Here is a 15,486-nt window from a genome sequence, read left to right on the forward strand (position 1 = left end):
TTTCCTTGTTTTCCCCACACACAACCCCCTGTTTCTCTGCAACAGTATAAGTTGCCAAGTGGTTCATGAGGGGTAAAGTTTTTTTTTTCAGACCTAGGAAGTAGTAGTAATCTCTTCAGATGCCAGTTTCTCAAAGTGGTCTGTTAAATTTCTTTAAATGAAAGGTTTAAAGGGAACCCGATGTCATTTTAATCAGTCTTCAGGTGCAAAAGACACAGGTACCTGCTGTCCTGTCAAAGTGAGTGTCAGCGCTTCAGGGGAGGAAGGATAATTCCCCACAGGAACCCCAGGACCCAGGAATCCTGCCCCTCCCAGCCCTGGATTGCTGGCTTGGGAATGGTCAGACCACAAGGCTGGGCCCAGACCTCAGCCTCAGAGATGGGGGAAGGGCACCCCCTGCAGGAACCCTGCACAGCGGCCCCCCTTCTTTCAGGGCTATTTCGGTTACAGAGAGGACTGTCCAATACTCTCAGGTCACCGTCTGTCCCCCACCCAACCCCCTGACGGCTGGAATTCTTATGAAGATAAAAGTGCCTCAGTCTGGCAGGCACATTTTCCATTCTTTGCGTCATTATTGATGATTGTGATCTGCTGGCAATAGTATATAGCAAACTATCCTCTATAAAGCAGGGAATAATGCATAAAGTATTTATTAATAAATGGGTAATTAATTGCTATTCAGAGCCCCATTATTATCCCACGATTTCCGCTGAGGAAACCAAGGCTCAGAGTGACACCCCCCCTACCCTCTCCCGCTCGCTCTGCGCCCCGTCGCCCCGCGCCCCCCTCTCCCTCTCCCCTACCCTGGCCCACACTCCCTCCGTCCATCCCGCTCCTGTTCGCTCGGGTCCTCCCGCTCCCCTGGACGCCCTTCTCCCTGACCCCTAGCGACCCCCACCTTCTGGATCGCGGTGCCGCGGGCTCCCATGGGAGATGCGGCGGCGGGGGCGCTGCAGGAGCTCGGGTCTTGGGGCTGCGCTGGGCGCGGATTCCCTGCGGACGGCGGCGACGCGCGGGCTTCTGGGAAGTGTAGTTGCCCGGCCGCGCAGGCGCAGTGCGGCCCGGGGCCTAGTAGGCGCTGGGCCTTTTCCTGAGGGAGTCGCGCGGAACTCCGGCTGCGCACGGGGCTGGCCCGGGAGTGGTGTGCGCGGGTCTGGGTAAGGGCGTGTGGCGACAGAGGGGGTGCGGGTGACGGTGCTGCCTGTATGTGGTGCGTGTGTGTGCGTTAGCGCGGGGCGGAGACCCCGGGCCGTCGCTGTGAGTGTGTCTCCGTGTTTGTCCCCGCGCGTGTCCCGGGGCCTCCTGGGTCTCCCTTTGCTCGTGTGTGTGTCCGCTCCTGTCTGGTCTCCCCGGTCCCTCTGTGCCCGCGTCTGTGAGCGCGTCCGCCGTCGTGTCCGTCCGCGGGGACTGAGCCTGAGGCCCCATCCAGGCGTCCGCCGTGTCTGGTCTCCTCCTCGGCGCCTGTCTGCGCGTCTGGGGGTGAGTGTGTCTGCGCGTGCGGGTGCGTCTGTCCTGTCCGAGGCTCCCCCCGCGTGTGCCTCTGCGCCTCTGTCTGCGGGGGTGGCTGCCGTGTGTGCGGTGCGTGTGGGGGGCCCCCCGAGAGCGTGGGGAAGGCTGCCCTCCTGCACAGGGGGCCTGGCGGAGCTGCCCGCCTGCCGGCCCGAGCCCACCTGCTTCCTGCCCTCGGAGCCTCACCTGGCCCCGGGGGGCGGGGCGTGGGTGGCCGCAAGGGGCGGGGCTGAGAAAGAGGTCAGAGACCCCGCCCCATGCTGACGGGGTGGGTTGTTCAGGGCGTGTGTGGGGTGCTCAGGGCATGGCTCTGGGCATGTTACAGGCCTCCCAGTAACTGTGAGGTAGGGACTCTCACCAGCCTGAATATGCAGACGGGGAAACTGAGGCTCGGAGACTTTTTAAGTGAATCACCCATGTCCACACCAAGGCATCTGAGTTCCAGAGCCCCCACACCAACCACCTCACAGGTGGCAACGGAAGGAAATGTCAGAGAGCTTGGGCGGAGGAGGAGCAGGAGCACCTGCCACCCCAGGCTTTGCAGCCGCAGCTCTGAGGCCACACTGGGGTCAGAGGTCACCAGTCCTGTGAACATGTCACTTCCAGGGCCACTTTGCCTTTATGGCCCCCTTTAAGATAAAGTAAAAATTAGAGCTGTGATGGCATTGCTATAAGTACAAGTGTAGTCCAGGCTGGATTAGAATCACTTCTTCTGTTATCAATTTAAAAGAAATGATATTTTCAAGGACACCTACAGGTATTGTAGGCTCTGGGCCCACTGTTCCCTCTGGAAAAGTTGGCTAAGGTCGCTGTGTCCTGCAAAAGGACCTTGTGGTGTTGACCTTGCTGTGCAGGGATAGGAGTCAGAGACCGCAAGTCCATAAATAATAATTAATAAAAATTAAATTTTTAAAAATATCATGAAGTCACTTCACCCACGTACACAACTCCTATTTCTTGGAGGCGATCTGGGATTTCAGATGGATGCCCAGTCTTCTATCCATCTATCCAGGGTTTGTTGGTTGTTGGTTGTTTGGTTTTATGCTTCTGGAAACAGAGCTACAATAAACATTATATGTTTGTTGATTTTACACAGAGAGGAAGAGAGAGAGAAATATAGATCCCTTGCCTCCATACGCAACTGCACCAGGGATCGGGTGATCAAACCCACAGCCTGTGAGAAACGCTCACAATAAAAAGCGGGGCACAGTAAAGTGAGGCCTTTATTCAAGAGTCTGCAGAGCCGGGCGCACCCTCACAGCCAGGAGAATGTGCACGCCAAGTAGACAAAGATGGCTGGTTTTAGAGTCTTAGCTTCCCCACCCTGAAATTGCCCTGAAAGTGATTAGCTTCCTGGCTCTAAAGTGAGAGCATCAGCTCCCCCTCCCCTCTCCTCCTTCCTGGTTTCTCCATTACTGGTTACTCCGGAGTTACAATCTAACGCGTTCATCTAAATGCCCCTATTGTGATTAGTAAATATGCTAATACTGTCAACTCCCTTCTCAGAGCTCCTCTAATTACGTTTGCCCTTTGTTACTAATGACTTTCTACTGGTTTGGGAGTCCCTATTGTTACAGAACCCCTTGGCTGCTCCAATTGAAAACAAACCCACGGGCTCTTTAGTTAGGGGTCTGATTGCCCACCGCCAAAATTATAACTCTCAATACCAGAGTTTAGTGAAAAGAAAAAGAATTATTTAATAGTTATATAGATTTAGATTATCTGCGGATTTCTGCCGTTAAGTCTTATGTTCCTTAAAACACCCACAAACACATATTTCTGCCTCCCCCTACCAAACAAGGCTAGTTTTAGAAAAGTTAGAGATACCATTTCCCTCCTTCCTAGACACAGTTCAGCTTTACCGGTAGCTGCCAATCATTCGATTCTGATTGGGGAGGCCTTTCTGTGTTGTGGTGGCCACCAGCTTTTAATCCAGAACCGCGTGGATTCCCAGCCTTTCCTTTCCAAAACCACAAAGGTATTCCCCCTTCTCCAAGCCGCAAAGTGTTCTCTCCTATTCAAAGCAGGATGGTGTTCCCAAAGCCTCATGTTGTACTTTCCTTTTCCAAGCAGCATGGTGTCCCCCCCTTCTCCAAGCTGCATGGTGTGTACCTTCCTTTGTAATCCGCATAGAGATCCTAGTTAATATGTCTGCCACTTATTTTTAAATGCCTGACTTCGTCTTGTGATGCAGTGGGCGTGGTACCCAGTTCTGACCATTCACAGAACCTCACGCAGGATCTGTGTGCTCTTTCCATACCATCCCAGGTCCAAGACCCCTTCCATCTTCTTGGGCCTTGGAAGCATCAAACCATTTGCATAACAAAGACACTAGCCACTAGCTCCAGGCATGCAAAGGCATCTTAAAAGCTGCTTCCTTTTCCCCATCCCCCTGCCGCAAGCTCTGGGGATTTTTGGACACCCCCATCCTGTAACATCAGGATTGTCAGTGTGGGTGTACATATGCATGTTGGGGAGTGTCAGTGTGTGGGTGTGGATTGTGCACTTGAGACAGCTAGCATGTGGACTCAGGCTGAGTTGCCAAACACCAGTCCCAACTCTGTCACCTTAGGCATGTGGCTATCTCTTTGGTTCTCAGTTTCCTCATCTGTGAAATGGGGTGAGTGGAAATAGTACCCACCTTGTAGGGTGTCAGGAGGGTTAAATCAGGGACATTTGTTGAATGCCTTAGGCACGCCTCACCCCCCCCCCATGCATTCAGCATGAACACATGTCCGTGTCTTCCTGTCTCCTAGTGGGTGTGTCTGTCCTGTCTGCCTTGTTGGGGGACCTCGACCTGGTCTCATTGTGCCTTTCCATTTCTTCCCCTCTGCACAGCCTGCCTGTCTCCTCTTCCCCATGGGCAATGAAAGGATGGCCACCCAGCCACCAACCAAGAAGGCTCTGGTGAGTCATGTCACCCTTTCCCACCTCCTTCCTAAGGTTCAAGTATTTGGGCAGGGATGGTGCTCTGCCCCCGCCACCCACCGGTCCTCCTCAGCGCCCAGGCCTGTGGCCTGGTCTCCTGGGGTTATATCCACCCTCAGGAGTAAGATTACTGTCCTGACACTGGTTTTGGTCAACTGCAAGGGACAGGGCAGCTCAGGAGCTACCTTTCCTACAGTGGGGGCTCAGGAGACTCTGGAAGGCACCTAGAAAGGGACAGTTAAACATATTCCACAATTGTCACAGAGGCCCCTGCAGAGGCCTGGGGAAGCACATGCTGGACAAGGGAGCTTCAGAAGTGGGCAGATGGCATAACATGTCCAGGGGGATGGGAGCAGGACGCCTGTGGGGAGGAACTCATAATGTCCCTGGCTTTTGTCGTGATGTAATTTCCTTTTATGTAAGAAATATTTTACAATAAAAAACATATATGTGGCTCTGGCCAGGTAGCTCATTTGATTAGAGCATCATCTTGATATGCCAAGGTTGCGGTTTCATCCCTGGTCAGGGCACATATCAGAAGCAAACAGTGAAAACGTGGTAAGTGGAAAAACAAATCTCTCTCTCTCTCTCTTCTTTCTTTCTTTTTTGTTTTTAATACATCAGCCATTTCTTTTTTTAGGATTTTATTTATTTATTTTTAGAGAGAGGGGAAGGGGTGAGAAATAGAGGGAGAGAAGCATCAATGTGTGGTTGCCTCTTGCGTGCCCCCAACTGGGCACCTGGCCCGCCACCCAGGCATGCGCCCTGACTGGGAATCGAACCGGCAACCCTTTGTTCTCAGGCTGGAGCTGAGCTCAATCCACTGAGCCACACCAGCCAGGGCTTTCTTTCTCTTTCAATCAATAAATTAAATGTCTATCATAAGACATTAGTTTTTTTAAAAAATTCTCACTGGAGGATATGTTCATTGATTTTTAGAGAGAGAGGAAGAGTGAGTGACATCAGTTGGTTGCCCTCGCAAGCACCCCAATCTGGGATTGAACCTGCAACTTTTAGGTGTATGGGACAATCCTTCAACCAACTGACCCACCCAGACAAGGCTGGGCATCAAGCATTTCCTACATTTTGTATGATTTTTTTAGGGGCAATTCCTTGCAGAAGAAGGTGTGGGTGTGTATTTTTAAGGCCTTTCAGAAGTCTTCATAGTCCTGGGTTGGGACAGTTTATTCTCCCACCTGCATGCAGGGGGGCCTACCACTGTTTCATTTTGGCCATTGTTCAGGTATTTATTCATCTCATTGTATGTAAATGACAAGTGGTATAAACCTTCTGTGTGGTAGGGGACAATTGATGTCACCGTACTCTTTCTGCGTAGCATTGTTACTGAGGTTTGATTTTTAGAAAATGTTTATTGGCCAATTATGAGGGAGGGCAAATTATCTCTCCTATGCTTTGCTGGTTTACAGGAATCTTAGCTTTCTTGAAGGTTTTCATATTTTTATTTATTTATTTTTAGAGGGGAAGAGAGGGAGAAAGAGAGGGAGAGAAACATCAGTGTGTGAAAGATACATTGATCAGTTGCCACTCTCACGCCCCCAGCTGGGGACCTGGCCCGCAACCGAGGCATGTGTCCTGGCTGGGAATCGAACTGGCATCCTTCCAGTTTGCAGTCCAGTGCTCAATCTACTGAGCCACAACAGTCAGGGCACATTCTTGAAGATTTTACAGAAGAGTGTGTGTACATTTCTGTGCCAAATATTCTTCCTGATTTTCTCTTTGTTTTCCAACTTTTTTTTTTCACAATCTTAATTATTTTTTTTTTTAGAGAGATAAGGGGAGGGAGAAAGAGAGGGAAAGAAACAACAGTCAGTTGACTCTGGTACATGCCCCAACCGTGGACTGAACCCGCAGACTAGGCATGTTTCCTGACTTAGAATTGAACAGGCGACCTTTATTTATATATATATATATATATATATATATATATATATATATATATATATATATAAAGTACCCTGGCTGGTTTGGCTCAGTGGATTGAGCGTCGGCCTGCGAGCTAAGTGTCGCTGGTTCGATCTTCCAGTCAGGGCACATCAGAGAAGGAAAACTCTTATTCCAAAAAACCTCCGCTGCCTTGCGGCATACCTCTTCAGGGGAAAGGCTAAGGGAGTAAACCCCGACAGAAAATCCGGAGCCGGAGTCCCTAAGGCGGTTTGACGTTGTAGTCAACACCGGCAACTCCTGCGGCGCACCTGAAGCCAAGCTGTATCGACTCCGTCTTTCCCTTGGATCCTTCAGCTGCGAAGAGAGGGGGGGTCTGCTGCATGGGCAACAGCAGACCCTCCATATCACCCTGCCCAGGCTCTGTAGCTTCAGCGTCATCACAAGATGACGATTCAACACGGGAGGAGACAGATACCGTGTCACTCCCGAGTCGGACTGCACAGCCATTCTCGGCGGTGCAGATGGACTCTTAAGAAGCTACACCATCGTCTCTCGAGACGGACGGCTGCCGACGACGACGACGATATATATAAAGGTTTTATTTATTTATTTTCAGAGAGAAGGGGAGGGAGGGAGAAAGAGAGAGAGAGAGAAACAGTCGGTTGCCTCCAACTGGGACTTGGGCAGCAACCCAGGCATGTGCCCCGACTAGAAGCGAACCAGCGACCCTTGGGTTCACAGGCCGGCACCCAATCCACCAAACCACACCAGCCAAGGCACGACCTTTATATTTTTAAAGTCCAGTCTATTGGTGACTCCCCCCTACCCCCCGCCCTGGTTTCTCCCAGTGTCTTTAAGCAGAGAAAGCATTTTTCCATCCGCAGGCTGCTCGCCACCTACGTTTTCTTTTTTCCATTTATCGTTAAGATGTTAACAATGAACTTTTGAATCTTTTCTATCCACCTGGAATTTGTTCTGCTGTATAAACACGTCAGTTACCTTACCCGTGCACTCTGGTTTCTCATGTCCTCTAACACTTCAGTGAGACCCGCCCCACACACCACAGCGTGTACAATTCATTGGTTCGTGATTGTGCTTCATCCCCACAGTCAGCATGGGAATATAGGGTGTAGCAAAGTAGGTTTACAGTTGTGAGTATGCAAACCTGTTTATTCTTATGTTACTGTTTATAAGTTATTGTCCTATTTTCCATATGAACAACTGTAAACCTACTTCTGCTCCACCCTGTATTTTCATCACTCCAGAAGGAACTGTCACTCTTGTTTCTCCCCATCAACTCGCTGCCCATGGCAACCAATATTTAATCTTTGCCTCAGGATTTGCCTATTCTGGATATTCTTTCCTTTTTTTTTTTATAATCCTCATCTGAGGGTATGTTTACTGATTTTAGAGAGAGAGGAAGGGAGAGAGGGAGAAACATGGGTGTGAGAGAGAACGATTGATCGGTTGAACCTCTACACGTCCCAGCGGGTGTTCACACCCACAACCTTTGGGTGTAGAGATGACGCTCCAAACAGCTGAGCCACCTGGCAAGTGCTGGACAATTCTTATAAAGGGAAACACACAACACGTGGTTTTGGGGTGTTGCTGCCCTCACTGACCCTTATGTTTTTATGTTAATCTGTGTTGTAGCAAGTGTCTTTTTTTATGGCTGTCTAATATTTCATTGTACAAACAACACGTGTTTATCCATTTATCAGGGGCTATACATTTGTGTTGTTTCCACTTTTTGATTGTTGTTAGGAATGCTGCTGTGAAAATTCATGTACAGTTTTTTGTTTGAGCTTCTCCTTTCTCTTGAGTGTAGGAGCAGATACTGTGAGTCCTTTGATAACATTATATTGAACCATTTAAGGAAAGATCTGACTCTTTTCCAAAGCGGCTGCACCATGATGTCTCCACTGTTACCTTCTCTGATGGCTGCCTTGGTTTCCTGTTTTATCAACATTGTTTAGGATTTCCCGATGATTGTTATTTCTGTATGGTTGGGATATGGATGGTCAGTTTCTTTTTTCTTAATCACTTCTAGTGTTATTACATCTGATTTTTTTTTCTTAAATAGAGGCTACCCTAGGTGTGTAGCTCAGTGGTTGAAGTGTCGTCCTTCCTACCAAAAGCTTGCAGTTTTGATCCCTGGTCGGGGCAGGTATGGGAGGCAGCTGATCAGTTTTTCTCTCCCACATCTTTATTTCTCTCTCTCCCTCTTTCTCTCTCAAATCAATAAACGTATATTCAGAAAATGATTTAAAAAGAAAATATTAACTTGGCTTTCCCAAAGGAAGAATGGGGTAAAGGATCAAGTAATAATAATACAAAATAAGTGTTAATGATAAGAAACATAGATATATATGAATCATGAAATTAATCTAATGATAATAGCAGTAGTTGCCATTACCGAGAACTTCCAGCAGCCATACCACGGTGTGGAATCACACATATGTGAGACCTCATTTAACCTTGTAATAGCTACTGAGGGGGCGTTGTTACTATGAGGTCCATTGAACAAAGAAGCACAGAAAGGTTAATACAGTTGTCTGAGGAAACACAGTCGGGGATGTAGGGCACAGCCAGGATTTTGTCACAGGGTCCCAAGCACAACTGTAAACCACTGACTGCCTGTACTGCTCCCTTGTCACGTGTTGGGTGGCTCCAAGACAGAGGAGGCAGTGTGAGCCCAGAGTCCCTGGTGGGCACTCAGAGCAGAGAGGGATTGGGCTGCAGGTGCATCCTCCTCTCAGGGAGGGTGAGCGTGGTTTATAGTCCAGGACAGATTGGCTCCTCTGCTCAGGTCGTGGGGGTGCTGTAACAAAGCACCATGGACAGGAAGGCTTGAACAACAGGGATCATTTTCTCACAGTTCTGGAAGTGGGAGGCCAATGTGTCAGCAGGGCACTGCCTCCTCTGATGGCACCAGGGAAGGGAAGGGTCTCTTCCCATTGTCTCTCTCAGCCTCTGCTCGTCCTGTGGCTTGTGGCACCATAACTCCTGTCTTCACGTGGCGTGTCCCTGTGTCCATATTTCTCCTTTTTATAAGGACTGATGCCTTATCACCTAGGTGGCCACCCTTCTCCAGTGTGACCTCTTAACTCTGTACACCTGTAATGATCCTGTTTCCAAGTCAGGTCCCATTCTGGGGTGCTGGGAGTTAGCACCTCAGAACAGGAACTCAACACAAATCTCAACCAGCAACATGGCTTAGACTAAGACCTGGCACAGAGCAACTGCCTAGGGGGTGACAGGTGTCGTTACTGCTGTGGTGACGTCATTGTCAACATTATGTCATCTTTTTGTCATCCACTGTGCTACTGAGCCACGTTCATTTCCTTCACAGGGTCATGGAGTCTGCGTCTTCAGGGCTTCCATGAGTCCTGTTAAGCCTCAGGTCTAGGCCCACCTGTCCTGCATCACCCTACAAGAACCCAACATCAGACCACACCTTCCAGCTTCCCAGACACCCCCTTGAGCTGCCACTGCTCAGACCTGCATTGATGGTATTGACCAGATTACATTCTGTTATGGGTGTTTCCGTCTGACAGGTGTGAGGTGATATCTCATTGTGGGTTCAATTTGTAGCTCTGTGATGATGAGTGACGTTGAGTATTTTTCATAGGTACATTGCCCCCCTTTGTGTCCTCTTTGGGAAAATGCCTGTTGAGGCCCTTTGCCCATTGTTTAATGGAGTTGTCTGTCTTCCTGGTGAACAGCCCCATAGTTTATTTGTCAGTCCGAGGACCATCCAATGTACTTAGACACTGAGAACACAGGGTGGTCAGGCCCTTCAGAGCTCTGCACCCTGCAAACACCACGTCACATGCATCCTCTGTGCCTTCCTGATCCTCTCGGCCTTTCTGTCCCCATCTCCCGACCCCTGTAAGGAGGCCATATGGTGAGTGCTGTGCACTTCCTCACAGGGCTCGGTGGCATTCAAGGATGTGATGGTGGACTTCACCCAGGAGGAGTGGCAGCAGCTGAAGCCTGCGCAGAAGGACCTGTACAGAGACGTGATGATGGAGATCTACTGGAACCTGGTCTCGCTGGGTAAGTGGCAGCTTTGTCACGTTACTTACCACCTGCCTATCACTTTAGGATGACACAGAAAAAAGATGCTCATATCTACTAGGTAGAGTATTCAAGTTATTCAGAGCTAAAAATAAACTAGATAGGTGATGAAGTGGGAAATCGTACCACATGTATGGCAGTCAGAGGTTTATACATCTATAAAGAGCTCCTAGGAATAAATGAGAGAAAGACTGGTGAATGACAGAAAGATGGACCAAGGTTATGAGCATACAATTCATAAATGTAGAACTGCATGGTTACACTTTATAGAAGATGTTTAAGTCATACTAATATTCACAAGAGTACTAATTGAGTAACAGAAATACAGTTCTTGCCCATGAGGTACACAGAGATGGAAGAAAATATCAGCCCTGGCCAGGTGTATCTTATTTGGTTGGAGCATCTTCCTATACATCAAGAGGTTGCAGGTTCCATCCCAGATCAGGGCACATACCTAGATTGTGGGTTTGATTCCCAGTCAAGGCGCATATGGGAACAACCCATCAATGTTTCTCTCTCTTTCCCGCTCCCTCCTTCTCCCTCCTCTCAACACCACCTCACCTTCCTCCATCTTAAGCATATCTTGGATGAGGTTTAAAAAAGAAAAGAGTAACATTATCCTGTATTATGAGGCTTTAGGGAAAGGGACTCTTCATTTTACGAGCATAAAATTGGGGCAACTCTTTTGGAAGACAGTTTTGCGTTATCAATGAAATTTTAAACAATTCCATACCTGGAATCTCTTCTTTAAAATTTTCCTGTAAGTGTGCAGAGATTTTCATTGGAATAATAATCAAGAGAAATGACCTAGATTCCCACCTACAAGACTGAACCTATCAGGTATATCAATATGATAGAAAATCGACCCCCTTCAAAGATGATCCCTCTTTGTAGTCACTGACATAGAAAGTTGTCCCCGGACAATATATTTCAGGGAAAACACTAACTTTCAGAACTAGAGTATGATCTGATTTCTTTAACAGCTTTTGTGGAGGTTTAAGTGACCTACGGTTAACTGCACACAGTTACAGCAAACGATTTGATGCATCTTGACATCTGTACGTATAGACCCGGGAAACCATCGCCTTAATCCGACAACATCCATTAGCCCCTAAAGTTTCTCTTTCTGCTTCCACACCCTCCATCTCCCATCGAGCACTGCTCTGCCATATGTCACTGTGCTTTACGTTACTCAGGTTAGAATTTTATGTATATGGAATCATATGGCAAGAAGCCATTTTTAACATCTAACGTTTTACACTTGGCATTTTTTTGAGGTTCACTCACTTGTACATATATATCAGTAGATCAGTTTTCTTTCTTTTTTGAAATGTCTTTTTGGGTTTCTGGTTTTTTTTTTAGAAAGAAGGGAAGGGAGGGAGAAGGAGAGGGAGAGAAACATCCATTACTGGATTTTTGGGAGCCTTTAATTGGCTCCTCCAAGCCCACCTTCCTCCTCTTTCTCTTCAGGGGTCTGTCAGCTCTGAGCTCTACTGGTCTTCTCTGTGCCCACCTGAAGGGGACCTTTCTTGCTCTCTGCTCACCTCCTTCTACCTCACCATCTCAGCTCACTGATTCCCTTCTCCTTGTGTCCCCATGACACGTTGTCCCCTGCTCTCAGGCTGTGCCTTGTATCTTGGAAAGGCCCTCCCTCCCCGCGTTGTTACTTTAGGTATGTCATCTTCTCTTTTCCTCTCCTCTCAGACTTGGAGACTAGACCTGACCTGAAAGAATCGGACCCACAGGAGAATGTTTGGGAAGACAGAGCATCTGTTGCAGTGGTGACGGAAGGACCCACGAGTTATGACTGTGAAGGAGCAGGGACAAACGGTGATTGGGTGTGGTGGCAACATGGGAGCCCAGGGACTTGTCCTGGGCAGTTGGACAGGTCCAAATCGTTATCCCCGGAATGTCGTGAATTTAAGGCATTTGTCCACCAAAGCTCCATGCCAGTCCCACGGAGATCAGAAGGATGGAGAGGAGCGGGGACGCACTCGTTCACCGTGTGTGGGCAAAACTCAGGTACTTCAAGCCTCGGTCCCTCCTCCAAAGTATGCGCAGAGAAGAAGCCCTACAAATGTGGGGACTGTGGCAAGGCTTATGGCTATAACTCGTCCCTGATGAAGCACCAACGAATCCACTCTGGGAAGAAGCCCTTCTCGTGTGCCACGTGCGGGAAGCAGTTCATCCAACAGTCCTGCCTCACCATCCACCAGCGCGTGCACACCGGGGAGAAGCCCTACAAGTGTGGGGACTGCAGCAAGGTCTTCAGCCGGAAGAGGAACCTCATCCTGCACCAGAGGACACACACCGGGGAGAAGCCGTATGCATGCAGGGACTGTGGCAAGGCCTTCAGCCAGAACACGTACCTCATCTTGCACCAGAGGACACACACCGGGGAGAAGCCATACGTGTGCGGAGACTGTGGCAAGGCCTTCAGCCAGAAAATGCACCTTGTCCTGCACCAGAGGACACACACAGGGGAGAAGCCCTTCTCATGCTCCACGTGCGGGAAGCAGTTCACCTGGCAGTCGAGCCTCATCATCCATGAGCGCTTGCACATCGGGGAGAAGCCATACGCTTGTGGGGACTGCGGCAAGGCTTACGGCTGTAACTCGTCTCTGAAGAGGCACCAACAAGTCCACTCCGGGGAGAAGCCCTTCTCCTGCACCACGTGCGGGAAGCAGTTCACCCAGCAATCATGCCTCACTGTCCACCAGCGCATCCACACTGGCGAGAAGCCCTATAAGTGCGGCCAGTGCGGCAAGACCTTTATCAAGAACTCCTCGCTCACAGAGCACTGTCGTGTGCACACTGGGGAGAAGCCATATGCATGTGGGGACTGCGGCAAGGCCTTCAGCCAGAAACAGTACCTCATCGTGCACCAAAGGACGCACACTGGGGAGAGGCCGTACATGTGCAGGGAGTGCAGCACAGCCTTTAGCAAGAACTCCTCGCTCATGGAGCACATGCGCGTGCACACCGGGGAGAAGCCGTACGCTTGCACAGACTGCGGCAAGACCTTCAGTCAGAACAAGCACCTCATCCTGCACCAGAGGACGCACACCGGGGAGAAGCCCTACGAGTGCTCCATCTGCAAAATGCACTTCGCAAGGCCCTCATCCCTGGCGACTCACCAGGCCAGCCACACTGGCAAGAAACCCTACAAGTGCAGCCAGTGTGGCAAGGCCTTCAGCCAGAGCGCCTACCTCATTCTGCACCAGCGCATCCACACCGGTGAGAAGCCCTTCAGGTGCGGCCAGTGTGGCAAGGCCTTCGTCAGGAACTACTCGCTCACCCTCCACCGGAGAACGCACACGGGAGAGAAGCCATACCAGTGTGGCAGCTGCGGGATAACCTTTAGCCGGAACTTCAACCTCACGCAACACCAGAGGAGGATGCACATGTAGCTGCGGTGGGAGAGGAGGCATGATATTTTATAATCCACACCTGATGAGCAGATCATGAGCCCGTGCGCCGAGGGCAGACTTGACATTGGAGCCCTTGGGTAGGACTCAGTAGAGGTCCTGCCCAGATGGGTCTTAGCAATATGGATGCTGGTGACAGGCCGTGTCATGCACACCAGCAGCTTCCAGTGCATCTGCAGGGCTCTTTGGGAAGGAAGGCCCCCTACAGGTCTAGTATCGGGGAATGTGTCCGGGGCACTGTGGCTCGTGACTGAGCTCGAGTAAACTGTCATAAGAGCTTGGACAACGCATTTAGTGTCTCTGGCCTCCATCTCCTGGGTAGTCAAGTGGAGGAGCCGGGGGAGAAAGGAAGATAGGAGGTGGGCTCCATGGCGACATTTTCACTTTGTCACACACGCCTGGATCTAGTGCAGAGGTCAGGTTGTTGCTGTCTGTGTGGTTTCTCACTTTCCCCACACCCAGCCCCCAGTTTCCCTGCAATACTTGCTGGAAGGCCCCAAGATCACAAGCTGTAGAAGTTTCCAAAGGGTTTGTGAGGGGGAAAAAGTGTTTTTTTTCAGCATTAGGGAATAAAAGCAATCATTTCAGATGCCAAAGTTTCTCACAGTGGTCTGTTAAAAATTGTTTTAATAATAACACTTCTAATTAAGTAAGGCCCACGTCATTTTAAACAGTCATCACATGCAATAAGGTACAGGTGCTGGTTGTCCTGTCAAAATGAGTGTCAGTAGTTGGTTGCAGCGGGCAAGAATGCTCCACCTGAACCCCAGGAACCCAGCAATCCTGCCCCTCCTAGCCCTGGATTCTTGGCTTGGGAATGGTCAGACCACAAGGCTGGGCCCAGACCTCAGCCTCAGAGATGAGGGGAAGGAACTTCTGCCCTTGCAGAAATGCACCCAAGTGTCCCCGTCCCTGCAGGGCTGGGCCCCCATCCACCCTGTGTCGGCTGAAATTCTTATGAAGATAAAGAGCCTTAAGGCAGGCGGGCACATTATCCACTCTGCTTCACCTTCAGCCTTAGTTATGGTGTACTTATGATTTCTATAGAGATGATAACAGCGATCTATTATCAATAAGTAGCAAGTGACACAAGAATGGTGTTCTATTAAAAATAAAATAATATATAAAGTATTTATTAATAAAAGAGTAATTTCTACTCAGAGCGTTATTATCCCATGTGTTCTGTTGAGGAAAGCAAGGCCCAGGACACTTAATATTTTGACAAAAACCTTTGGGTCCACTGAACCCTTCAGGCAGGCGGACTCTATGGCTGCTACAGGGGGCGGGGCATTCAAGCCTCCGTGGATTCTGGGGAGAGAGTTCTTCATGTTTGTGTGGCCTGGAGGTCATGCTGACCCCCTCCTGCGTTGTGACCAGATGAAGCCTTGATAAACTTAGTAATTTATGTGCCTTTGTTTTAAAAAAACACAAGGATATGTTTACTGATTTTTTTAGAAGAAGTGAAGGCGGAGAGAGAGAGAGACATAGATTAGCTGCTTCCCATACATGCCCAAACAGGGATTAAGGTGCAATTTAGGTATGTGCCCTGACCAGGAGTCAAACAGGCAACATTTTGGTATACAGGATGGTGTTTCAATGAGGCACCCATCCAGGGCTATATGCTTTTGTTTTTAAG

At 49.4% G+C, this 15,486-nt stretch overlaps 1 protein-coding gene across 1 annotated transcript; it reads left to right on the top strand.

Moving 5' to 3' along the window:
* The first annotated feature begins 1,063 nt into the window (after positions 1–1,063).
* On the top strand, positions 1,064–14,446 carry LOC149995599 (uncharacterized). The gene is made up of 4 exons (XM_090261262.1): positions 1,064–1,157; positions 4,348–4,416; positions 10,275–10,401; positions 12,127–14,446. Exons 2-4 carry the CDS (start codon positions 4,369–4,371, stop codon positions 13,830–13,832), a joined length of 1,881 nt encoding a protein of 626 aa, XP_090117388.1. The 5' UTR covers positions 1,064–1,157; positions 4,348–4,368; the 3' UTR covers positions 13,833–14,446.
* The last annotated feature ends 1,040 nt before the right edge of the window (positions 14,447–15,486 follow it).

Source organism: Furipterus horrens, unplaced genomic scaffold (genome assembly GCF_987537825.1).
Source record: "Furipterus horrens unplaced genomic scaffold, mFurHor1.1.pri manual_scaffold_13, whole genome shotgun sequence".
Classification (NCBI taxonomy): Eukaryota; Metazoa; Chordata; class Mammalia; order Chiroptera; family Furipteridae; genus Furipterus; species Furipterus horrens.

Coding starts and splice junctions, on each gene's coding strand:
- LOC149995599 (XM_090261262.1), top strand. CDS start 4,369: ATGGGCAATGAAAGGATGGCCACCCAGCCACCAACCAAGAAGGCTCTG. Junction 4,417..10,274: donor CACCAACCAAGAAGGCTCTG/GTGAGTCATGTC, acceptor ACTTCCTCACAG/GGCTCGGTGGCATTCAAGGA. Junction 10,402..12,126: donor CTGGAACCTGGTCTCGCTGG/GTAAGTGGCAGC, acceptor CTCTCCTCTCAG/ACTTGGAGACTAGACCTGAC.